At 45.5% G+C, this 27185-nt stretch overlaps 2 protein-coding genes across 5 annotated transcripts; both read left to right on the forward strand.

Moving 5' to 3' along the window:
• The first annotated feature begins 11179 nt into the window (after nt 1–11179).
• Nucleotides 11180–14927, forward strand: LOC123103927 (uncharacterized). 4 transcript variants are annotated; one of them, XR_006450032.1, is made up of 11 exons: nt 11180–11534; nt 11618–11714; nt 12414–12563; nt 12698–12829; nt 13106–13250; nt 13331–13369; nt 13468–13538; nt 13790–13849; nt 14017–14081; nt 14275–14365; nt 14436–14927. XR_006450032.1 is itself a non-coding variant. In XM_044525624.1 (11 exons), exons 1-11 carry the CDS (start codon nt 11186–11188, stop codon nt 14478–14480), a joined length of 1248 nt encoding a protein of 415 aa, XP_044381559.1. In that variant the 5' UTR covers nt 11180–11185; the 3' UTR covers nt 14481–14927. The 4 variants fall into 4 exon arrangements, 3 of the variants coding, with proteins under 3 accessions (XP_044381559.1, XP_044381560.1, XP_044381561.1); XM_044525624.1 differs by having other exon boundaries at nt 13464–13538; XM_044525625.1 differs by having other exon boundaries at nt 11181–11534; nt 11605–11714; nt 13464–13538.
• A 510-nt stretch (nt 14928–15437) lies between these two features.
• Nucleotides 15438–17980, forward strand: LOC123103926 (PHD finger protein PERSISTENT TAPETAL CELL 1). The gene is made up of 3 exons (XM_044525623.1): nt 15438–15880; nt 15971–16262; nt 16408–17980. Exons 1-3 carry the CDS (start codon nt 15577–15579, stop codon nt 17828–17830), a joined length of 2019 nt encoding a protein of 672 aa, XP_044381558.1. The 5' UTR covers nt 15438–15576; the 3' UTR covers nt 17831–17980.
• The last annotated feature ends 9205 nt before the right edge of the window (nt 17981–27185 follow it).

Raw genomic sequence — 27185 nt, forward strand, 5'->3', positions numbered from 1 at the left:
CAATTGCTAACATGATTCGGACGGACTTTAGCTTCGCTACGGGAGAGAATGTCTCGTCGTAGTCAATCCCTTGAACCTGTCGATAACCCTTAGCGACAAGTCGAGCTTTATAGATGGTGACATTACCATCCGTGTCTGTCTTCTTCTTAAAGATCCATTTGTTTTCTATCGCTCGCCGATCATTGGGCAAGTCTGTCAAAGTCCATACTTTGTTTTCATACATGGATTCTATCTCGGATTTCATGGCTTCAAGCCATTTGTTGGAATCTGGGCCCGCCATCGCTTCTTCATAGTTCGAAGGTTCACCGTTGTCTAACAACATGATTTCCAGGACGGGGTTGCCGTACCACTCTGGTGCGGAACGTGTCCTTGTGGACCTACGAAGTTCAGTAGCAACTTGATCCGAAGTACCTTGATCATCATCATTGGTTTCCTCTTCAGTTGGTGTGGGCATCACAGGAACATTTTCCTGAGCTGCACCACTTTCCCGTTCGAGAGGTAGTACTTCATCGAGTTCTACTTTCCTCCCACTTACTTCTTTCGAGAGAAACTCTTTTTCCAGAAAGCATCCGTTCTTGGCAACAAAGATTTTGCCCTCGGATCTTAAGTAGAAGGTATACCTGACAGTTTCCTTAGGGTATCCTATGAAGACGCATTTTTCCGACTTGGGTTCGATCTTTTCAGGTTGAAGTTTCTTGACATAAGCATCGCATCCCCAAACTTTTAGAAACGACAGCTTAGGTTTCTTCCCAAACCATAATTCATACGGTGTCGTCTCAACGGATTTAGATGGTGCCCTATTTAAAGTGAATGTAGTTGTCTCTAGAGCGTATCCCCAAAATGATAGCGGTAAATCAGTAAGAGACATCATAGACCGCACCATATCCAATAGAGTGCGATTACGACGTTCGGACACACCGTTTCGCTGAGGTGTTCCAGGCGGCGTGAGTTGTGAAACGATTCCACATTTCCTTAAGTGTGTGCCAAATTCGTGACTTAAATATTCTCCTCCGCGATCTGATCGTAGGCACTTTATCTTTCGGTCACGTTGATTCTCCACCTCATTCTGAAATTCCTTGAACTTTTCAAAGGTCTCAGACTTGTGTTTCATTAAGTAGACATACCCATATCTACTTAAGTCATCAGTGAGAGTGAGAACATAACGATATCCTCCGCGAGCCTCAACGCTCATTGGACCGCACACATCGGTATGTATGATTTCCAATAAGTTGGTTGCTCGCTCCATTGTTCCGGAGAACGGAGTCTTGGTCATCTTGCCCATGAGGCATGGTTCGCACGTGTCAAACGATTCATAATCAAGAGACTCTAAAAGTCCATCGGCATGGAGCTTCTTCATGCGCTTGACACCAATGTGACCAAGGCGGCAGTGCCACAAGTATGTGGGACTATCGTTATCAACTTTACATCTTTTGGCATCTACACTATGAACATGTGTAACATTACGCTCGAGATTCATTAAGAATAAACCATTGACCATCGGAGCATGACCATAAAACATATCTCTCATATAAATCGAACAACCATTATTCTCAGACTTAAATGAGTAGCCATCTCGTATTAAACGAGATCCAGATACAATGTTCATGCTCAAACTTGGCACTAAATAACAATTATTAAGGTTCAAAACTAATCCCGTAGGTAAATGTAGAGGCAGCGTGCCGACGGCGATCACATCGACTCTGGAACCATTCCCGACGCGCATCGTCACCTCGTCCTTCGCCAGTCTCCGTTTATTCCGCAGCTCCTGCTGTGAGTTACAAATATGAGCAACGGCACCGGTATCAAATACCCAGGAGTTACTACGAGTACTGGTAAGGTACACATCAATTACATGTATATCAAATATACCTTTGGTTTTGCCGGCCTTCTTATCTGCTAAGTATTTGGGGCAGTTCCGCTTCCAGTGACCCTTCCCCTTGTAATAAAAGCACTCAGTCTCAGGCTTAGGTCCATTCTTTGACTTCTTCCCGGTAACTGGCTTACCAGGCGCGGCAACCTCCTTGTCGTCCTTCTTGAAGTTCTTCTTACCCTTGCCCTTCTTGAACTTAGTGGTCTTATTGACCATCAACACTTGATGTTCTTTCTTGATTTCAGCCTCTGCTGACTTCAGCATCGAGAACACTTCAGGAATGGTCTTTTCCATCCCCTGCATGTTGTAGTTCATCACAAAGCTCTTGTAGCTTGGTGGGAGCGACTGGAGGATTCTGTCAATGACCGCCTCATCTGGGAGGTTAATGTTCAGCTGGGTCATACGGTTGTGCAACCCAGACATCTTCAGGATGTGCTCACTGACAGAACTGTTTTCCTCCATCTTACAACTGTAGAACTTGTCGGAGACATCATATCTCTCGACCCGGGCATGAGCTTGGAAAACTAGTTTCAGCTCTTCGAACATCTCATATGCTCCGTGATGCTCAAAACGCTTTTGGAGCCCCGGTTCTAAGCTATAAAGCATGCCGCACTGAACGAGGGAGTAATCATCAGCGCGAGTTTGCCAAGCATTCATAATGTCTTGGTTCTTTGGGACGGGAGTGTCACCTAGCAGTCCTTCTAGGACATATTGTTTCCTGGCAGCTATGAGGATGATCCTCAGGTTCCGGACCCAGTCCGTATAGTTGCTGCCATCATCTTTCAGCTTGGTTTTCTCTAGGAACGCGTTGAAGTTCATGTTGACATGAGCGTTGGCCATTTGATCTACAAGACATATTTGCAAAGGTTTTAGACTAAGTTCATGATAATTAAGTTCTAATCAAATTATGAACTCCCACTCAGATTAGACATCCCTTTAGTCATCTAAGTGTTACACGATCCGAGTCGACTAGGCCGTGTCCGATCATCACGTGAGACGGACTAGTCATCGTCGGTGAACATTCTCATGTTGATCGTATCTTCCATACGACTCGTGTTCGACCTTTCGGTCTCCGTGTTCCGAGGCCATGTCTGCACATGCTAGGCTCGTCAAGTTAACCCTAAGTGTTTTCGCTGTGTAAAACTGTCTTACACCCGTTGTATGTGAACGTAAGAATCCATCACACCCGATCATCACGTGGTGCTTAGAAGCGACGAACTGTAGCAACGGTGCACAGTTAGGGGAGAACACTTCTTGAAATTTTTGTAAGGGATCATCTTATTTACTACCGTCGTCCTAAGTAAACAAGATGCATAAACATAATAAACATCACATGCAATTATATAGTTGTGACATGATATGGCCAATATCATATAGCTCCATTGATCTTCATCTTCGGGGCTCCATGATCATCTTGTCACCGGCTTGACACCATGATCTCCATCATCATGATCTCCATCATCGTGTCTTCATGAAGTTGTCACGCCAACGACTACTTCTACTTCTATGGCTAACGCGTTTAGCAATAAAGTAAAGTGAGTTACATGGCGTTCTTCAATGACACGCAGGTCATACAAAAAATAAAGACAACTCCTATGGCTCCTGCCGGTTGTCATACTCATCGACATGCAAGTCGTGAATCCTATTACAAAGAACATGATCTCATACATCACAATTCATCATTCATCACAACTTCTGGCCATATCACATCACATGATCAATCGCTGCAAAAACAAGTTAGACGTCCTCTAATTGTTGTTGCATCTTTTACGTGGCTGCAATTGGGTTCTAGCAAGAATGTTTTCTTACCTACGAATAACCACAACGTGATTTTGTCAACTTCTATTTACCCTTCATAAGGGCCCTTTTCATCGAATCCGCTCCAACTAAAGTGGGAGAGACAGACACCCGCCAGCCACCTTATGCAACTAGTGCATGTCAGTCGGTGGAACCGGTCTCACGTAAGCGTACGTGTAAGGTTGGTCCGGGCCGCTTCATCCCACAATACCGCCGAAGCAAGAAAAGACTAGTAGAGGCAAGTAAGATGAAAAAATCCACGCCCACAACAAAATTGTGTTCTACTCGTGCAAAGAGAACTACGCATAGACCTAGCTCATGATGCCACTGTTGGGGAACGTTGCAGAAAATTAAAAATTTTCCTACGGTTTCACCAAGATCCATCTATGAGTTCATCTAAGCAACGAGTCAAGGGAGAGAGTTTGCATCTACATACCACTTGTAGATCACGAGCGGAAGCTAGCCAAGGGGATGGTGATGATGGAGTCGTACTCGAACGTGATTCGGATCACCGATGTCCAAGTGCTGAACGGACAGCACCTCCGCGTTCAACACACGTACGGGACGGGAGACGTCTCCTCCTTCTTGATCCAGCAAGGGGGAAGGAGAGGTTGAGGAAGATTGCTCCAACGGCAGCACGACGGCGTGGTGTAGTTGGTGCAACAGTACTCCGACAGGGCTTCGCCAAGCATATACGGAGGAGGAGAGGTGTTGGGGAGGGGAGGGGCTGCGCCTTGGCTTGTGTTAAGCTCCCATGCGCCTCCCCACTATATATAGGGGTGGAGGGGCTGGTTTCTTGCCCTCCAAGTCCATTGGGGCGTTGGCCAAGGTGGGAGGAAAGAAATCCCATCATTTCCTTCCCCACCGATTGTTATCCCCCCTTTTTAGGGATCTTGATCTTATCCCTTCGGGATATGATCTTATTCCTTCTAAGGGGGGATCTTGGTGCGCCTTGACCAGGGGTGTGGGGCCTTTCCCCCACTACTCACATTCATGTGGGTCCCCCCATGCAGGTGGGCCCCACTCCGGAACCTTCTAGAACCTTCCCGGTACAATACCGAAAAATCCCGAACATTTTCCGGTGGCCAAAATAGGACTTCCCATATATAAATCTTTACCTCCGGACCATTCCGGAACTCCTCGTGACGTCCGGGATCTCATCCGGGACTCCGAACAACATTCGGTAACCACATACAAACTTCCTTTATAACCCTAGCGTCATCGAACCTTAAGTGTGTAGACCCTACGGGTTCGGGAGACATGTAGACATGACCGAGATGTTCTCCGGTCAATAACCAACAGCGGGATCTGGATACCCATGTTGGCTCCCACATGCTTCTCGATGTTGTCATCGGATGAACCACGATGTCGAGGATTCGATCAAACCCTGTATACAATTCCCTTTGTCAATCGGTACGTTACTTGCCCGAGACTCGATCGTCGGTATCCCAATACCTTGTTCAGTCTCGTTACCGGCAAGTCACTTTACTCGTACCGTAATGCATGATCTCGTGGCCAACACTTTGGTCACCTTGAGCTCATTATGATGATGCATTACCGAGTGGGCCCAGAGATACCTCTCCGTCATACGGAGTGACAAATCCCAGTCTCGATCCGTGTCAACCCAACAGCTACTTTCGGAGATACCTGTAATGCACCTTTATAGTCACCCAGTTACGTTGTGACGTTTGATACACCCAAGGCACTCCTACGGTATCCGGGAGTTACACGATCTCATGGTCTAAGGAAGAGATACTTGACATTGGCAAAGCTCTAGCAAACGAACTAAACGACCTTTGTGCTATGCTTAGGATTGGGTCTTGTCCATCACATCATTCTCCTAATGATGTGATCCCGTTATCAACGACATCCAATGTCCATAGCCAGGAAATCATGACTATCTGTTGATCACAACGAGCTAGTCAACTAGAGGCTCACTAGGGACATATTGAGGTCTATGTATTCACACGTGTATTACGATTTCCGGATAATACAGTTATAGCATGAATAAAAGACAATTATCATGAACAATGAAATATAATAATACTTTTATTATTGCCTCTAGGGCATATTTCCAACATTCACCACTCAGCCGCCTCGCGTGTCGCCACTCGGTTGTGCACGTCTTCACCACTCGGCCGCCCCGTGCCCCGTCACTCGGTTGTGCACGTCTTCACCACTCGGCCGCCCGCGTCGCCACTCAGTTGTGCATGTCTTCACCACTCGGCCGCCCCGCGTGTCGCCACTCGGTTGTGCATGTCTTCACCACTCGGCCGCCCCGCGCGTCGTCACTCGGTTGTACATGTCCTCACCCCTCAGCCACCCCGCGCGTCATCACTCAGTTGTACATGTCCTCACCACTTAGCCGCCCCACGCGTCACGATCAGTTGGACATGTCTTCAGCACTACACCCCCAACACGGGAATGACTAAGTTACTCATATGATCAAACCTCATATCGCACTTTGTAGCAAGCTTACCTCTTTCGAGCATCACTCAGGGGCTGCGCACAGCCGTGGGCTATACCGCCCTCAGGGCTTGCACTCATTTGATCAACCTGTTGATCACATCATGAATATTTCTCTGACCATACATGCTCGATCTGCCGAAGATCTATGAGGGTAGCACCGTCCACTTGGACGATCGCCCAAATCATTACCTGGAGTCATCTTCGGGACCGCAAAAGGGTGAAAACGACGCTCCTCTACGGATACACTTGGCCCTTATTCTTGGCTCCAAGGCATGAGTTTCACAAACTTGGACTCAGAGATGGCATGTGTTGGTGTTCCCCCGGGATAATGAGTGGCCTCTCTCCGGAGAGTCAGCCCACACACTAGCCTTACCACTCGGGTTTCATGGCACGTCCACATTGGACCACTAGCCTATCTCCTCCGGGAGACATACGAGTGCCACCAAGTTTTTCCTTGCAGTCAACATACCCCGATCAGTCGGGAAGCACGTGTACTCTTACAAATACCCCTTTCCAGCAAAAGCTAACGGTCAATGTAAGAAGTACTACTAAAACGATTACTCCCTGGAGTGTCCAGCTTTTTTCTACAGTCGACAGTTTCAAGGCCGAATTCATTCATCGTGCCGAGTGCATGAAGATTCACTTGATTGATCCATTTCCAAGTTGAATTTATTTATCGTGCCAAGTGCACAAAGATCAGTCCGACTGACTCAGCTCCAGGCTGAGCTTATTTACCATGCCAAGCAATTGAAGATCCACCCGATTGACTCGATGTCAGACTAAGATATCTACCGTACTGACTGCATGGAGGTTTACCAGGAGACTTATACCCTCTGCCAGACTCATCTAGTCTGACAAAGGCTCGGGGACTACACCTAGTGGGTGCACTCAGCATGCCCCCACTGGAAGGGAACTCAGAAAGAAACATTTTGCTCGGTCAAGACCAGCTCTAGATCACTCAAGTACTACTCGACTTCCGAGTCAGAGAGGAACAAGTTCGATCATAACCAACTAAGAAGATTTTTTAATTCTCTCAGACCCCCGCCGACTGCCCGCAGTCGACGGCGGTCTCGGGGACTACACCCAGTGGGTGCACTCAGCGGGCCCCCACTGGAGTAATCTCCACTCGGTACGGCCTGACCGGTCCGAGTGACGAATAACAAACATGCAATTTCTAAGGCTTCCCTCAGCTACCCAAAAAGAAAATGCTATAATTGAGTTTAACGCTCCTCCGTGGACCTGTTTTGAGCCTTCTTCTAGGACTCAAAGCGTGAAACTCATAAGTATGGATCTAGAGCCGACTCGTATTGACGTTCCTCCGAGATAAGAATGGCATCTCTCTGAGAGAGCAGTCCATGCATCGATCTTGTTGCCTGGATTTAATGACACATCCATACTCTGATCACGAGTTAACTGTTGGGGAACGCGGTAATTTCAAAAAAAATCCTACGCACACGCAAGATCATGATGCTGCATAGCAACGAGAGGGAAGAGTGTTGTCTACGTACCCTCGTAGACCGTAAGCGGAAGCGTTATGACAACGTGGTTAATGTAGTCGTATGTCTTCACGATCAAACGATCCTAGCACCGAAGGTACGACACCTCCGTGATCTGCACACGTTCGGCTCGGTGACGTCCCACGAACTCACGATCCAGTAGAGTGTCGAGGGAGAGCTTCGTCGGCATGACGACGTGATGGCGGTGATGATGATGCTACCGGAACAGGGCTTTGCCTAAGCACTGCTACGATATGACCAAGGTGGATTATGGTGGAGGGGGCACATCACACGGCTAGGAGATCAATGATCAACTTGTGTGTCTATGGGGTGCCCCCTCCCCCGTATATAAAGGAGTGGAGGAGGGGGAGGGGGTCGGCCTCCTAGGCGCGCCCCAAGGGGAGTCCTACTCCCACCGGGAGTAGGATTCCACCCCCCCTTCCCTAGTTGGATTAGGAAAGAAGGAAGGGGGAGGAAGGAGGAAGGAAAGGGGGGGCCGGACCCCCTCCCAATTCGGATTGGGCTTGGGGGGCCCTCCTTTGCTACCTTCTCCTCTCTCCCACTATGGCCCAATAAGGCCCATATACCTCCCGGTACATCGGTAAATGCCCGATCTCACCCGGAACCATTCCGATGTCCAAATATAGTCATCCAATATATCGATGTTTATGTCTCGACCATTTTGAGACTCTTCGTCATGTCCATGATGATATTCGGGACTCCGAACTACCTTTGTTACATCAAAACACAAAAACTCATAGTACGATCGTCACTGAACGTTAAGTGTGCGGACCCTACGGGTTCGAGAACTATGTAGACATGACCGAGACACGTCTCCGGTCAATAACCAATAGCGGAACCTGGATGCTCATATTGGTTCCTACATATTCTACGAAGATCTTTATCGGTCAAACCGCATAACGATATACATTGTTCCCTTTGTCATCAATATGTTACTTGCCCGAGATTTGATCGTCGGTATCTCAATACCTAGTTCAATCTCGTTATCGGCAAGTCTCTTTACTCGTTCCGTAATGCTACATCTCGTAACTAACTCATTAGCTACATTGCTTGCAAGCCTTATAGTGATGTACATTACCGAGAGGGCCCAGAGATGCCTCTCCGACAATCAGAGTGACAAATCCTAATCTCGATCTATGCCAACTCAACAAACACCATCGGAGACACCTGTAGAGAACCTTTATAATCACCCAGTTACATTGTGATGTTTGGTAGCACACAAAGTGTTCCTCCGGTATTCGGGAGTTGCATGATCTCATAGTCATAGGAACATGTATAAGTTATGGAGAAAGCAATAGCAACAAACTAAACGATCATCGTGCTAAGCTAACGGATGGGTCAAGTCAATCACATCATTCTCTAATGATGTGATCCCATTAATCAAATGACAACTCATGTCTATGGTTAGGAAACATAACCATCATTGATTCAACGAGCTAGTTAAGTAGAGGCAAACTAGTGACACTATGTTTGTCTATGTATTCACACATGTACTAAGTTTCCGGTTAATACAATTCTAGCATGAATAATAAACATTTATCATGATATAAGGAAATATAAATAACAACTTTATTATTGCCTCTAGGGCATATTTCCTTCATTAACCTCTTCCGAGAGATGATCGAATGTCATCAAGTTACTCCTCGCGGGCATTTACCCTAGATCAGTCGGGAAGCGCAGTGCCAGTATCCATTGAGATTTTGTTCAAACCTTGGTTGTCTGAATGCATGATGACGGGTACCGAGTATTTCCGTAACCACTTGGGCCAAATTGTGTCTTTCACAAACTTGTTCTGCAAAATCACAATCGATTCGGGGGCTAATGTTGAGGACACACATAACAGGTAGGCCCACGAAGGGTCAAAATATCACAAAAGCATGGGGTCCACACATGAGGTGGGTCCAGATAAATCTCATTCATAGATACTATCCACTCGGACATATCGGCGTACCATCCACTCGAATGGCAGGCAACCACCCGGAAGTATGATTCACTCGGATATGCGAAGACCAACAGTCGGCAAGGCGGTCAAAGCATCATACTAGTAGTAGGCTAACATTATGGCATTCATGCTCCACCTTGTAACATAAGGGGTGAGGGGGTGGCACACTCTATATAAGCCACCCCACCACTAGACTCGAGGGAGGTTCTCATTTCTTCTTCCTCTACTCTCTCACCATTAGTCTCAGGACTTAGCTCTGACATGGGGATCCGTTCTCCTCTCTCTCTCTCTCTCTCTCATTGTAATCCTCGGATACATACACAGATAAAACAAAGTCTCTTTGGAGCACGAGGCGTAGGGCTGTTATGTCCACCATGAGAGGCCTGAACTTGCTAAAACCACCGTGTTGCCCATTTGCATGTCGATAGATCATGCTCCTTTACCCTATCCCTTATTATTGTCGGAATCGTTCCCACGACAGGGGGGGGGTCGATGGTGAGACTAAGGGGGTTTAATAGGGTGACCGAACCGGAGAGAGGTGACCCAATTCCCCCCGCCGTTTTTTCAGGAACACACGTGATTTCAATGCCTCGTTCCAATTCCATGCACGCCAAGAGCCTGGCTGAGAGGAAACCGCCGATTCAGCCATTCTAAGCGGGCTTGGTTGGGAGGTGCTTTAAGTTTAGTGTGGGCCGAGATTTGGGTGCAGGCCAGGCAACCGAACGGGTCCAAGGCGCATCCCCAAGTCCTGGTTGAGGAGTATGCAGGCAACCAAACTCGTCCTTAACGGCGCTCGCATCACCTCATCGTTCACCACCATATATATCAGCGAATTGATCTACCCCTACATCTGCGACTCCGTGAGCTTTAAACCCGTCGTCATGAACTAATACTGAAGTTGTTTTCATTTCAATCTAAGACTAAATTTGAATATTTTATACAGGAATACACAAATTTGACATTAAATGTCAAAATTTTGCAACCATTTGAAAAAAGCTATATTTATTTTCCTAAAGCCAATTTAAGAACAACACATAAAACATAGTGTGAACATGCGGAGTGCGGCCTTGGAAAACGATACCCACCTGACCTATCATGCAACAATATGTGAGTGATCACAACTCGAAGGCCGTGTCGCCTGTTGGATGCAAGATCCGTCATGCCGGATGCCAACCCTAGAAACAAATTAAGATATATATAATCTGAGCTCCTTGGCCATGGCAAGACGGATACTCTCTCCAATCCATATTAATTACCGCTCACATGAGCGGAGCGGCAATTAATATGGAACGGAGGGAGTAGCTCTTTCTCTTGTTCATGCCATCGCAAGAAAACAGTACCATCGAGAAAGTTTCTTCAGACTTGGGAATTGTATTGTCACTGATGCGTGTGGGCGTGTTGTTACGATTTTTGTTCTTTCTTTTCTAAATTAATAACCTGGCAATCCTCTTTAAACAGATTGAGTCCATTAGACTCTGGTTTAAAGAAAGAAAAAAATCTTTTTGAATATTATTATTCGAAAATCTAATCTTAAGAAATTCTAATCTGTGGTAGTCTTTGCCATGAAACTGGGAAACCCGTACGATTTCCATGTGTGGGGTGGCCGTATCTTATACAGGTGTGCTCCACAAAACCTCGTCGCGGGTCTGGATTCTGGACCACCCACCGAACCGCCCGCCGGCGATAGCAGCCGCCGCCAATGGCCGCCGTCTCGACGGCCCAAATCCCCCCATTCCTCACCACCCCCACTTTCCAGTCCTCGCTTCTCTTCCTGCCCACAGCACGGCGGCCCCCAACCTCGCCGGCCTACGCCGACCGCCCTGCTCTTGCGGTCGCGTGTCCTCGCCCCGGTGGAACCCACAGGACTCAGGCTGCCCAGCTCGTTCTCCCTGCCTGTGCTGCCGCTTCGTACTCCTCGGCGAGCGCGGCAGAAGGTACTGTACGTAATCAAATTGGGGCTGTGCTGTACTGTTGGCTTGAGCTCTTGAAGTAATTGTTACAGTTGTAAGTATGCTTTTGAAGGGGATGAAGGCATGTCTGACCCGGAGCTGAGGCTGGTGCTGGAGCTTGCCACCGACGACGAGCTGCTGGAACTGGAGGAGATCCTCTATGGTACCAGGTGTGGGGCTCGAGCTTACTGATTGTTCCAATGCTGTTTACTGTTTAGCACTGAGATAACTGATTGTTTGGTTTGGATCATAGTGATGGGTTTCACGAGACAGAGTTGAATTCGCTAGTTTGGAGTTTGGTTAATAGTGTGCATATATAATCTGCTGCGATGTACTAGTTGTTTTGGAGTTTTTGGCTGCCTCTTTTGGTTCCTACCGTTGGTTATGACGGCAAGCATGCTTTGCTGCACAATTAGTCAAATATATCTAGTTGCTTGATTACAAAGTAGTAACGCTAACCGCATTCAAATTATGGACAAAGAGGATCAGATCTGTGAATTTACACAGAATAGTGTTACTTTTGTTTTAGAAATAATTTAATTAAACTCTTTGGCAAAAGAGTTAATTATGGCCAAAGAGGATCAGATCTGTGAATTTACTTTTGTAATGCTAACTAGATCATGTTTATTTGGAAATGATTAAAATGTCATCTCCTTTGTTTCTTTTTCCATCTACTGATTTTTGAAACCATCATGGTTTTTCTCTTGAGTTTTCTTTATTGTGCTGACTGATTCAGTTAGACCTGATCACTTTCCTGTGTTTGTATAATGGGACTGCTACAAAAAGCTGTTGTGCAATATCTACCTGTCATATTCCAATGATTCACATTGTGAGCATAAGCTTTGGTTCTGTGTCTCCTTATTCTTCAGCTATTTCAGCCCAGTGCTAAAATCAATTGGAAAAAGGCCGAATACCGTTTCTATTGTTGCTTTGGACGATATCGAGGAGAGAGATCTTTTCATCTCAAAATTGGAGTCGAGGTTCTTGTATCTTGCTGCAGATGCACGCTCAGTTCTAAGGTCAGTCAAGTAGGCTTTGATCCCTATATCATGCAAAAATGTATCCCTGATTATATTAATTACCCTGTAGAAGTCGACCTGATATGGTTTGCTACCTTTTTGAATGTTTGTACTTGTACAATCGTTCTTCATAGGGGCTGGAGGCCATCATACAGGAATGTCTTACTTCAAGTAAGAAGAGAACTTGGTGTTCAATGCTCCAGTAAATTATGTAGTGCAGACCTGGAGGCCGAAATATTTCTACACCTCCTGGATGAATATTCAAGGTATGTACATCTTATTTTGGGGAAGTATAAGGATGCCCGAACACAAATTTCCCTGGGATATATGAAAATAGCTGTAAACTATGTAACCAGATACGCTGCAATCTGTTTCCTTTTAAATGGATATATATAGTTATACACACTGCAATATATTAACTAGTAATCGGCGCTATTGCAGTTTCATATTCATTAATTTCTTTTGTGTTTGAAACTTCTAAGACCTATACTCTCTCTTTGCCACTCTAGTGGTCTTGAATACTAAATTGTTTCTGCATTTAGCCGTCAGAAAGGATCATTTTCATTTCCATGGGATAAACAGAAATCTCCAAAAGAAAACCCTAGCATTGAAGTAAACAACTGGAAGGTGCTTCGTGACACTGCTTGGAGGATTGGAGCAAAGGGACTAGAAAGTACATTCTTGAAGGTTAGTTGTGGTTACTTCTTCTCATTTCTTTGTGACCTTTCACTTCTTTGGCTAATTTCATTTGTTCTTTGATATGGAAGGGTGGCAGTGCATTGACTGTGAAAACAATCTATGAATCGGTATGAAATAAGTTTATTTGTTGGAAGATCAAATTCTGCTACTTCTAGTTCTCACAACACCGTTGTTTATTAATGTTACTTACCATTATGGTAGTTAGCCAAGAGACTATCTGGAAAACTGCTGATGGAGACAGCTAATTATGAGATTAAGAAAGAACTTGTTAAGCAGGTATACCTATTTTAATTGATTCTTTTGGTTTGTTGCTCCTGAATTTTTAATTATTTTGTGGTCATCGCTAGCGCAATAGATAGAACTTCATATCTGTGTTTGCCTAGTATAAGCTCTTGTTCTATTTCCCCGTCTGGAAAATGCATTGGCAAAGCTTGATATTTAGACCAACCGTGTTTGCATGTTACAACTGATATTCACTACTATCTTAATATAATATCCTCCAGAAGTAATGCCTTTACCATTTCTAGGGTGGCCGATTAGCTGCTGTTAACCTTGAATCCAGAGCTGGCTTGCTTGCAGCTAGGCAGGTAATACCATATTTTTATCTTCATTCTATTCCTCAGTGAGCTAGTATGCCCAAAGTGTGTAGGAGGCAGCTGCTTTTGTACATCAATATTGGCATTGTACCCACGTTTTTTGTCGAAGTTCGTACATACAGATGTCAAGTTTTAACAATCCTCTTGAATGTATGCAGGGTTTGGCTCGTGCAGCATCTAGATATGTTGGCCTTAGGAGTTTCATGAGTTTACTTGGACCAATGTATGTTTATTCTAATATTCTCTAGTATATTTTCATAAACCTTTCGTTGCTGTTACCGCCTATTTTTCTGGCTGTCAATATCTATCTTACACCATGATCTGATCAAATTAAATTCCCCTTTGCTTGCACATGGAGTATTTTGCCTGTAAGTCGCCTGCTAACTGCTCTGTGCTTACACTTGACTGTCACACAGAATGTGGGGCACACTCTTGGCTGATATTGTGATCCAAATGCTCGGGACAGATTATGCTAGGATTGTGCAGGCAATCTACGCTTTTGCTCAGGTGAGGTTCACTTTATCATCCTTCTCAGGTCTCAGTAGCTGCATTGATTCATATGTCGCCTTTGTTACAGATTCGGCTCACTCGGTCGTGTTACCTAGAATCTCATGAAGACTGACAAGAGCACAATCATTACCGGACAAGCCTAACTGGGCACTCTGATCTTGTCCACCATTACAGCTCCATAGTGTACATTCTGATCGCGCAGATCATTTCTGGCCGCATTACTTCACGAAGCTCTGCACCTCTGGGTAGTGCATAGATAACAGAGCAATTGGCAGATGGTAGGTAGCAAGGGCAGAGAAGAACAGCAACAGTTCAGCCCTTCAAATTCAGATGCGAGAATTTGATTGTAAAGCCTAGGAAAAACAGCATAGTGTCAGGATTGAAACTGTGTATTAGTAGTACTAGTAGTACTTGACAAATAGCTCACGATAGACATTTGGGCCACCTACTCTCCGAAGGCGGTAGTTGCGGATGAATATACATCGACTTCACACTTCCACGGGGTCCGAAGTTGTAGAACATGCATTCCATTCTGTCCCGGTTAAACAATGTAAAATAACGGCTCCCCTCGTCTTAAACTACTGCGCCCTACCTTTCAGTTAGGCAAGGCGTACTTCGTTGGCATTACTTCATGCTCATACCAGCCATCCATATATATCTTAAGACACATGATATGGTTGCATCGCATTTGCATATAGCACCCTGTGCCGATCACCGATGTTTTCCCCCTCGCGACGTTCATCGGAGCAGTATCTATCCACTCCCTCTGTCCCAAAATTCTTGTCTTAGATTTGTCTATATACAGATGTATCTAACTAGTTTAGATGCTGGTTTTGCTTAGGACATAAGATATCTGTGATATGTGCCTCACCGTCAACAAGTGCACTGGTGATTTTGGCAACCTGAAGATGGTCGTGCAAAGTTTTTACTAAACTTTACATGTGAGAACGCGAGGTGCTGTGTGCAAAGTTTCAATAGGAGACGAGCCATGCTGTGAATGAGCGCCATGTCTAGCTAGTGGTCTAGAAGGATGCATGGTCCATTGTTTATAGAGCTCGGCTCTCACCAGACCGCCGAAGCTTTCTAAATCCCGGGCATTTACCGCGTGAGAAGGAGCCGAAGGAACCGCTGCATGATCGGCACCATAAAGTGCGGCGCGGTCCAGTCCACGCCAACACCCGTCTTCTCTAGGGGTCGGGCGCGGCGACATGGCTGCTAAGATGGTGATCAGCCTGGGGGGCTCGCGGCGGCGGAAGCGCGGCGAGGTGCTGTTCCGGTTCGACTCCTTCTGCCAGCCCGGCTACCCGGCGCAGCTCGCCGGCGCGTTCCGGGACAACGTCAGGACCCTGCTCGGGCTCGCGCACCTGGAGGCCGGCGTCCAGGGGGAGACCAGGTGCTGGTCGTTCCAGCTCGAGCTGCACCGCCACCCGCCCACCGTCGTCAGGCTCTTCGTCGTCGAGGAGGAGGTCGCCGCCTCGCCGCACCGCCAGTGCCACCTCTGCCGTGTCATCGGTACAATACAGGCTTTGCATAACCATTGCACGCACGAACGCACGCGATTAGTCTGTCACGGGGAGATGATCGGTCGCGTCCGTGTCGCAGGTTGGGGTCGGCACCTGATATGCAGCAAGAGGTTTCACTTCGTGCTGCCCAAGAGGGAGTCCTCCGTGGAGACCGACGGGCTGTGCTACGGGATCGGCCACGGTGGCGGCGGCGCCGAGAAGGCGTCGAAAGGGACGGCGACCTCCAGGGGCCACCTGCTGCACGGCATCGTGCACCTCAACGGCTACGGCCACCTCGTCGCCCTCCACGGCTTCGAGGGCGGCTCCGACTTCGTCTCCGGCCACCAGATCATGGACCTCTGGGACCGCATATGCTCAGCCTTGCACGTAAGGTATATACGTATGTCTGTGACGTTGCAACGTACGTACGTACTCGTAGTATATATCGAACGCAAACGTATGTGTATATGCTCTGCATGAGCGAGCGATGAGTTCTCACTCACGTGCACTCACTCAACCTATGCTGTGCGTTGCAAGGACGGTGAGCCTTGTGGACACGGCGAGGAAAGGGCACATGGTGCTCAGGCTGCTGCACGGCGTCGCGTACGGCGACACATGGTTCGGCCGGTGGGGCTACAGGTACGGCCGCCCGAGCTACGGCGTCGCGCTGCAGTCGTACCAGCAGTCCCTCCACGCGCTCCAGTCCATACCGCTCTGCGTGCTCGAGCCGCACCTCTCCTGCTTCAGCCAGGAGCTCCCCATGGTGGTCACCAAGTACCAGGCCATCAGCGGGCACAAGCTGCTCAACCTCGGCGACCTCCTCCGCTTCATGCTCGAGCTCCGGACCCGCCTGCCGGCCACCTCCGTCACCGCGATGGACTACCGCGGCATCATGTCCGACGCGTCGTGCCGGTGGTCGGCCAAGCGCGTGGACATGGCGGCCCGCGCCGTCGTGGACGCGCTCCGACGGTCCGAGGCGCCGGCCGCGCGGTGGGTCACGCGGCAAGAGGTGCGGGACGCGGCGCGCACGTACATCGGCGACACGGGCCTCCTCGACTTCGTGCTCAAGTCCCTCGGCAACCACATCGTTGGCAACTACGTGGTGCGGCGCGCCATGAACCCGGTGACCAAGGTGCTCGAGTACTGCCTGGAGGACGTGTCCAGCGTGCTCCCGGCGGCGGTCGGAGCAGGAGCCGGCGTGCCGCCGGGCCACGGCAAGATGAGGGTGCGGTTCCACCTCACCAGGGCACAGCTCATGAGAGACCTTGTGCACCTGTACAGGCACGTGCTCAAGGAGCCGAGCCAGGCGCTCACCACCGGCGCGTTCGGCGCGATCCCGGTGGCGGTAAGGATGGTCTTGGACATCAAACACTTCGTCAAGGACTACCACGAAGGGATGGCTGCCACCAACAGCGGCGTAGTCGGGCATGTCTACATCAGCCTTTGCTGCACCTTGATCGTGAGGAACGGGAGCCCGGAGCTGGTTCCGCCGTACGAGACGGTGACCGTGCCGGCGCATGCCACCGTGGGCGAACTCAAGTGGGAAGTGCAGAGGCTGTTCAGAGATATGTACCTCGGCCTGAGGACCTTCACGGCTGAGTGCGTCGTGGGGATCGGCGCCGGCCTAGAGGCCAGCCCGGCGCTCGGACTGATCGGCGTGGGGAGCACCGTCGTGGTCGAAGGGGTGGTCGGCGAGCAGCAGGAACCGGCCGAGGAGGGCGACCAGAGGAAGAAAGCGGCTACCGTGTGCGAGGGGGGCGGCGACGTCGGAGAGAGGGTCGTAGACTGCGTATGTGGCGCGGACGACGACGACGGCGAGCGCATGGCGTGCTGCGACATCTGCGAGGCATGGCAGCACACGCGGTGCGCCGGGGTCGCGGACACGGAGGACGTCCCGCACGTCTTCCTCTGCAGCCGGTGCGACAACGACGTGGCTTCGTTCCCGGCCTTGAACTGCTAGAAGCTGCTCGGTACCGCATACCACAATCGCTGCTAGTCTATCTACGTGTAGTATGACCGAGGACTTCAACTGTTTATATTGTCTTTTTTTTCGAAAAAAAAGATTGCCCCGGCCTTTGCATCACAATGATGCATGCAACAATATTATTAACTGAAGTCTCCAATAAGTATGCAGTACGTTACAAAAACTCAAAAATAGTTGTAAAAAAACAACAAAGCCACAATCGGCAAAAAAAGACAAGATGCCTATACAACTATCCTATTGTTGGATTGTCATCCAAACATGTTGTAGGTATTCTGTGGGGAATGTATTGGGTGCTCCAACCCTTGGAGTGCTCCGAGTGCTCACACATTTTAAAATGTTCATAATTTTTTGAAAAAAATCTAGCACATTCACACAACATCAATGCATGTTATCACAAAATTTTAAATCAAAATTCAAAATATTACTCGAGATACAAAAATGACAAATTTCACATCAATGTGATAGTGGGCCAAATCTCAAGCCCAACTTATGTTATGTACTATTTATTGTCGAATTCTTCATATATGTTTTTCTCGAGCTATTTTTCAAATCTTATTCTAAATTTGTGACAATATACATTGATGTTGTGTGAATGTGCTAAAAAATTTCTAGATTTTTTGAACATTTAAAAATGTTATGCCGAGTTTGGAGCACTGGGAGCACCCTAGGGGTGGGAGCACCAGATATTCTCCGTATCCCGTGCTACCGTCTCCCAACGGTGCACTCATGAGCCATATGCTCCTTGGCTTCCACACGACTGGGTAACGACCACGTACGGATCCAGGAAGTTGCTCTGTAGATGACCTGCAAAAAAATTGTATGTTCTGTCTGTTAAAATGATGTCATTTCGACAGTTCCATGTGGCCCAAATCAATGAACACACTCTGACTCGAATATACACCGCTAGTTTAGGCTCCACCCATTTAACCGAGTCCCAAATTAAGGTACCAATGCTACTAGGTGGACTAACATTAAAGACCACGTGTACTGTGCGCCATAGTCTGGCTAGCAATCGATAAAGAGATGTTGAATCGACTCATCATGATCACAAAAACACACCTTTTTTGCTGCCCTCCAACAATGTTTTGCTAGGTTATCTTTAGTCAAGACTACTTTCTTATGGACAGACCACATGTTTTTAGAGGCATCTCAGTTTCCCTAATGAGGAGCGAGTTTGGGATTGGGCCAGTGTTTATCATATCAATATACATTGACTTTACTGAGAATGCCCCTGACACCAAAAGTCTCCAATGTTGTGTATCTGGCTTGTCCGACAATTTAATCTCCCTCAACCTACGCACGAGATGTAGCCATCTATCTCATCGCTCACCTAGCTACTAGTGATCTTCTGAACTAAATGTTCGAGGGAACCGATCCTAGAATTGTACTGGCGAAAGCCTCTTTCCACTGTACAATGTTGTAAAGAGTAGGATATTGAATGGCCAGTGGCGTGTCCCCTAGCCATGTATCCTTCCAAAACCTAACGATATTGCCGTTCCAACAATGAATTGGGTCATATTGAAAATAGCTATCTTTGTACGCATCAACCTTTTAGAGCAACTTCGAGTCGTAGTGAGATTTTTTTTCTGTACTAAGCAGAAATATGTGCATGCGGAACCCATGTTTGAAGGGAGATGTCAGATATTTTCATCAAGTTAAAAAACTTATAAAATAATCCAAATTCAGGGCAAGTTTTGTTGTTAACCTAAACAGGAATGTTTCGGTGTTAACCGTGTAATTTCAAATACTCTATTGATCATCTTCTACAAATTGCCAGAGTGCCAGTCACATGAGGTTGACTTGATATATGTCATCGGTCAAAATTGAGATAGTTGGCAGCGGGGTAGCCAAGCTGCCAAGGCAAGTGGCCTTTGTCCCCAACATGCGTATGTGGACTCCACGTGAATGTGCCGGGTGTACATGTATTTGGCTCGCACTTAAAAACTTGTTGTCCTTTTTATTTTGGCATATTAAGTGAGAGAGTGTATCAATGGCCTAGATCCTAAGAACAGACGTCCCTAGGACCAGAATAATTTTCCCAACCAGATTAGGCAAGGTATGTGTGGTTTCTCTATCCCTGTTTACATGACATAGCTTGGTGTCCTTCAAGTGCACAATGTAAGTTGTAGTTGCCCTTTGAAGTAATAATATGGATATCACAAAGAGTTGAGTAAATTGTTGGTTGCCCTTTGTAGAGGTTCGTTGTAATGTGCTTGCAAGTTATTTCTTGATTCCAAGCAAAGGCATAATGGTGATGGAATTAACAGAGATCGATTAAAAGTAAAGGACTCGATTGCATAGCAATGAAAGTAAAGAACGTGAGAGAACTTAGGAAACTATTGCAATATGTGTATGATGATACCGAATGGAAAATGTTCTATCATTGCAATATGTATATTTGTGAGAGCAGAGTCAATAATAAGATATGTAGTAATGTCTTAGTTCCATATCATGTAGAACCACCATCACCCCCATAGTTGTCTCCTGAGTACGGTGGTGATTTCCCCGTGGATGTGGCAAAAGCATAGGGGCCTCTTGTACCCAAAGTCTGCTAAGGGGAGAGATAACTTATGTCACCACGATGCCTTCAACCCCTCATTCCAATGACACTAACATCCTTCATGCACAACCACCAAGAACTAGGGAACTACTCAGACATTAAGGCACAAGACACGAATGCGATAGTCATATGGATCGAAGATGAATGACTAAAGCAATCCTCGTATAGATTCACAAAAAGTCCGGAATCACAATGAAAGAGTTTAGCGATTACAATGAGATGGATGTGAGAGTCGACGATGATGGCGTGAATGATGATGGACATGGTGGTTCTCGCTACCCTAGTCTCCGTGCTCAATTTATTGAGTGTAGGACAACCATACTGTGAAGATGGGCACAAGCAAAGGTACTTCAGCATGACACTTCATGAAATATCTGAAACCCAAAGTCCTCAAAAAATCACTCTAGCCACCTCGATTGTAAGTATTACTAAGTCCCGATACCTCCAAAACTTTTTTCGGTACTACACAACACTTAGGGTTAGTATCTTCATAGAACTCACACCCAATTTTTCACAGTGTTAGAATTGACGCACCTTTTTGTCCAATGCTACTGAGCCTATACATTTGATACATCTTTAACTTAACTCTCGCACTTCCCCCGCGTCGTCCCCACTAAGGCAACTCGGGTGGCACCCAAACCCTAGCCGCCGGGGGCGAGATCTCCCTCTTTCCCTCCCCCCGCCGCCGGAGGACGCCGCCGGGCTAAGCTCGAAAGCCGATGGCGGTGGCGGGGACTCCCTCTCTCCCGCGTCTTAGGGGTGGTGCGGAGCCCCTAAACGCGTGGTGGCACGGCCGATCCAATCTATGCGGCGCGGCGGCGTGGTGGCCGGCCCTGCCTCGGGCGACAGCTTTGTAGGTGTGAGTGGTGGCTTCGGATGCCTTAATGTATGTTCTTATTAGACATTTGTTAAATAATAAATAAAGATGGCCGTATACATCAATTGATACAGAGGCCGGGGGTTTTAACCTCCTTTTTTAAAAAAAGAACTCTCACACTTCCGAGCAGAACATTTCTTTCTACCCTTCTCTGTTTCCTTCTCTACGGAGTCACAATATAGGTTTCGGTACCACCATATTTTTTCTCAAGCTGTGAGTTAGGCCTTTTCTGCACAATCCTTTAAGAGATACTATGTCTACTACAGTAATTCCGAGTAATTGAAATTGCTCGCTACTTCTTAGCCAGTTTAAATTCGCATGAAGGAGCCACCTTTTTCTGTATGAAACCACCACTTTAGTTCACCCTGTACATCCGATTACTGTATTTTTCGTTTGGTTCCAGAACATGCTCTAGCTGTTCAAAATTTTGAATGTGTTTGGAACCTCTGCTACTTTTTCTTCCAGAGCTTTCGGGCTAGTTATTTTCGAGAGTTTCCATAGCTGTCGGCCTCACATACCCCTTCATAGCTGCAGCCTGCAAGCAATAAAGCCAATCATCTAATCACCCATAACCATTCCAAGTCATTCCGTTCATCCATCCAATGATTCATAACCATTCCAAGTCACTTCATTCATCCAATCATCGGTAATTGTGTTAATAAATTATAACGAAATTATTAGTAATAATAAGATAAGAAAAAATATGCTATAAAATTATTCTCACATATAATTTGTATGCACTTTTCAAAAAATGTTCACATATTCAAAAAAGATTTTCATGTAAATTTAAAAGCATTGATGTACTTTTTAAAATGTTCTTATAATTTATAAATGTTCATGTCCTTGGAAAATCATTTGATTTTAAAAATTGTTAACCATTTTAAAATCTGATCATTTAATTTGGAAGATTATTCAGCTATTTAAAAATATGTTCATGTAATTTAAAAATTGTGAACATCTTTAAAAAATAATACTCGTGCGTTTTAAAAAAATATTTATACTTTGTAAAAATAAGTAAAAGTAAAAAATTAAAGTAGAAATATAGAAATAAAAGTAAAACATAGAAAGAATATAAGTGAGAAAAAAATAAGATAAGGGAAACATGAGATAAAAAAAAAAGAAACAAAGAAAAGAAAAACAGAAAAACCGTACAAACAAGAGAACTGTGTAGGAGGGTTGTTAGCTAATCGGTACTTCCTTTGTTTCTTTTTACTCTGCTTATTACCCTGTGTAGGAGTATTTGATTTGTCGAAAGTCAAACCTTACAAACATTGGCCGAATTTATATTAGAAAATAACAACATTTGCAACACCTAATAAATATAATATGAAAATAATACTCAATGATGGGTCTAATAATATTGATGTTGCATTGTGAATGTTAATAATGTGTCGTATAAACTTAGTCATACTTTGAAGAGTTTGACTCCAGAAAATCCTAATACAATGAGTAAAAAATACGAAGGGAATATATAATAATTTGTTTCAAATAGGGCAATGGCAGATAATATTCTGCGTGTAGCACACAACAGTGACCAATTGCCTACACCCCATCTACATGGCACGACCCAAGTTCTTGGTTTTCCTTGTCCCTTCTTCACTTGACACTGCACGGGCCACGGGGTGAAAAAAGCAAAGCACCGGTGCACAAAAAATTTCTACAGTGACGGGATGGCCTAAGATTTTTCTCGATTTTAAGGAAGTCTTAGAAGGTACGGTTTTTTGTATTTTTCTTCTTTTCACCCATTTTACCCAAATTTCTCCTTATTTGTCCTTATGTATTTCATCTTTTCTGATTCCCTTCTTTCTTATTTTAATTTTATTACCTTTCCAATTTCCAATTTTATGATTTTTTATTTTATGTTATTTTAAATAACTAAACTTTTTAAAATTAACAAAATAAAAGTAGAAAATGTAAAACAAATAAGAAGACAATTTGAAGTCATGAAGAATTTTTTAATTCACAAATATATTTTCAATTCATGGACAATTTGAAGTTTTGTGCACAATTTTTCATATGCTTGAATAACTTCTAAATTCATAAATATTTTTCGAAATTAAGAACCATTTTATTAAATTCAAGAATATTTTTTAGTTTCGTCAATTTTTGAAGTACATAAATTTTTTAAAATTTGAAAATATTTTTAAAAGTCATGAAGAATTTTATATTAGTGAATTTGTTTTATATTGATTAAATGTTTTCTAATAATCGAACTTTTTTTAAGTATATGAACATTTCTCTAATTCGCGAACCTTTTTTGTATTTGTGATTTTTTTCAAATCCACGAACATCTTTTAAATACGGGAGTATTTTTAAAAATTCGTGAAATATTTTTAAAATTCATGAATAGTTTTCAGAATCACGACTAGTTTTTGAATTCACAGACATTTTTTCAAATTTTGTAACATTTTAAAATATTTTGAATTAGCCGTTTTTAGACTTATTATGTCTCCTGTAGCAGTAAGAGTGTAGCACGAATAAAAACTTAAACCGACCAAAGTGCGCCCAATCACTATGCGCATGAAAGTGCGTGTTTGGCCACCTGAACATGCAAAACTATTTCTTGTCTATCGTGAGCTTTAAGTAGGGAACACAGTTTTCTTTTCCTCCTTTTCCCCGCGCACTAGTCTCGCCTTTGTTAGCCTGTTATATTAAGAGGTAATTGCACTCCATATACATAAACTTGGCCGGTGGGAGCAGATTGGTACATAAACTTAAAAAAGGTCACCGCGGGTATATGAATTTGGCTTTCGTGTCCATATCACGTACAAATTGCTGCTGGATCAACACGTGTCCGATTCTTACAAAAAAAAAACTCATATATTTTTTATCCACGGTTGTAGCCCTCTCCTCTTTCCCCCGGTGGCGGCAACACGGATCCAGAAGCGCGGTATTGCTTTTGACGCCTACAAGGCATGTTGATTTTAGAGAGCGGCGGCTCGGTCCACAGACAGAAAGAGGAGAGGGCGACGACCATGAAAAAATAATAGCCAAATTTATTTTCGAAAAAAGAACAAGACACACGTCAATCTAGGAGCGATTTGTACCTGATATGAACCCAAAAGCCGAGTTTGTGTACCCGCGGTAAACCTTTTTTAAGTTCTTGTACCAATCTACTCCCACCGACCAAGTTTATGTATCTCGAGTGCAATTACCACTTATTTTAAATCTGTATACTCCCTCTATTTCTAAATATAAGTCTTTTTAAAGATTCTACTAATATGTACTACATACGGAACAAAATGAGTGAATCTACGCTCTAAAATATGTCGATATACATCCGTATGTAGTCTATATTAGAATCTCTAAAAAGACTTTTATTTAGGAACGGAGGGAGTACAAGACTTGCTCACCCTGGCAGGCCAGGTACGCCGGTTTTCCTTTGCTTTACGTTCCTGGTTTTGAGTTTCTTGTGCCTTTCTTTGCTTTTATTTATTCTCTTACTTCTTTCATCACTCTTTTTGTTGTTAAATATTGACGGTGTACACTAGGGGTACCAACCTAGTTGACCCGTAGTCTATGGGCTGGCCTTATGGCCACCGTTCTCATAAAGAAAGGACTCCGGAAGCTTTGCACTCTGGCATAATCAATGGGGACTTTGCCAAAGACTTGACGTGTACTCCAAGCATTACTTCGGGCCGTCGCCATGTACCCTTAGATGGCAATCAACCATGTATAACCCTAGATACCCCCCTATATAAACCGGAGGGTTTAGCCCGTAGAGGGACGTCGATTATCATCATCATTAGCCTTAGGGTTTAGGCCACGACATACGATCTCGAGGTAGATCAAATTTGTACTTTGGTACACCCACAATATAAGCAAGAGCAGGATGTAGGGTTTTTCCTCTTCAAGAGGGCCCGAGCCTGGGTAAAACACTGTGTCCCTTGTCTCTTGTTACCCATCAATCCGATCTCACAGCTTGGGCCTCCCTACCCGAGGTCTTCCGGTTTTGACACCAACATTGATGCTTTCATTGAGAGCTCGTTGTGTGATCACCTTGGAACCGTGGCTTCGCCAATCGGCAATTTAAGTCCCCTCAGCACCATCGGTGCATCTGCGATTCCCACCAACGGGCCGTCTGAGGGCTTGACAGGTCTCAAATCGCACCCCCCTTCGAGGCCTTGGGTTGCGATCGGGAATTCTTTCTGGAGCTTCACCCTTCCTTGATGAGCTCGGCCGACGGAATCCGATTTGAGGAAACCTTGGATCCGGTCTCTCGTCTAAAGGATGAGCACAAGATCAATCAGCTAGAAGAGGCGGACGCTTCGGATGTTAAGCCGAGCCTGATACCTCCTTCTCCGTGCATTTTCCCCACAGCGAACATGGGGGAACCTCGGATCCCCCCGTTCGGATTGAATTTGTTGATCCCAACCACTCCCCACGTCGAGTATTGCCCAAGTAATTCAGGGCCTCCTGACGTCTGGGACCTAATCTATGTAAAGTAACAAGCCGACGAGACAGTCCGACAATTTGATAATCCACAAGTATAGGAGGTCGCAATAGTTTTTGAGGGTAGAGTATTCAACCAAAATTTATTGATTCGACACAAGGGGAGCCAAAGAATACTTGTAAGTATTAGCAGTTGAGTTGTCAATTCAACCACACCTGGAGACTAAATAACTACAATAGCGTGATCAGTAGCACAGTGATGACCCACAAGTGTAGGGGATCTATCGTAGCCTTTTCGATAAGTAAGAGTGTCGAACCAACGAGGAGCAGAAGGAAATGATAAGTGGTTTTCAGCAAGGTATTTTCTGCAAGCACTGAAATTATCGGTAATAGATAGTTTTGTGATAAGGTAATTTGTAATGGGTAGCAAGTAATAAAATTAAATAAGGTGCAGCAAGATGGCCCAATCCTTTTTGTAGGAAAGGACAAGCCTGGACAAACTCTTATATAAAGGAAAGCGCTCCCGAGGACACATGGGAATTATCGTCAAGCTAGTTTTCATCACGTTCATATGATTCACGTTCGGTACTTTGATAATCTGATATGTGGGTGGACCGGTGCTTGGGTACTGTCCTTACTTGGACAAGCATCCCACTTATGATTAACCCCTATTGCAAGCATCCGCAACTACAACAGAAGTATTAAGGTAAACCTAACCATGGCATGAAACATATGGATCCAAATCAGCCCCTTATGAAGCAACGCATAAACTAGGGTTTAAGCTTCTGTCACTCTAGCAACCCATCATCTACTTATTACTTCCCAATGCCTTCCTCTAGGCCCAAACAATGGTGAAGTGTAATGTAGTCGACATTCACATGACACCACTACAGGAAAGACAACATACATCTCATCAAAATATCGAACGAATACCAAATTCACATGACTACTTATAGCAAGACTTCTCCCATGTCCGCGGGAACAAACGTAACTACTCACAAATCATATTCATGTTCATAATCAGAGGGGTATTAATATGCATAATGGATCTGAACATATGATCTTCCACCAAGTAAACCAACTAGCATCAACTACAAGAGTAATCAACACTACTAGCAACCCACAGGTACCAATCTGAGGTTTGGATACAAAGATTGGATACAAGAGATGAACTAGGGTTTGAGATGAGATGGTGCTGGTGAAGATGTTGATGGAGATTGACCCCCTCCCGATGAGAGGATCGTTGGTGATGATTTCCCCTTCCCGCAGGGAAGTTTCCCCGGCAAAACAGCTCCGCCGGAGCCCTAGATTGGTTCCGCCAAGGTTCCGCTTCGTGGCGGCGGAGTTTCGTCCTGTGAGCTAGCTTATGATTTTTTCCTCGACGAAAGACTCCATATAGCCAAAGATGGGCATCAGAGGGTCACCAGGGGGCCCACGAGGCAGGGGGCGTGCCCAGGGGGTAGGGCGCGCCCCCACCCTCGTGGACGGTGGGTGGCCCCCCT

Source organism: Triticum aestivum, chromosome 5A (assembly GCF_018294505.1).
Source record: "Triticum aestivum cultivar Chinese Spring chromosome 5A, IWGSC CS RefSeq v2.1, whole genome shotgun sequence".
NCBI lineage: Eukaryota > Viridiplantae > Streptophyta > Magnoliopsida > Poales > Poaceae > Triticum > Triticum aestivum.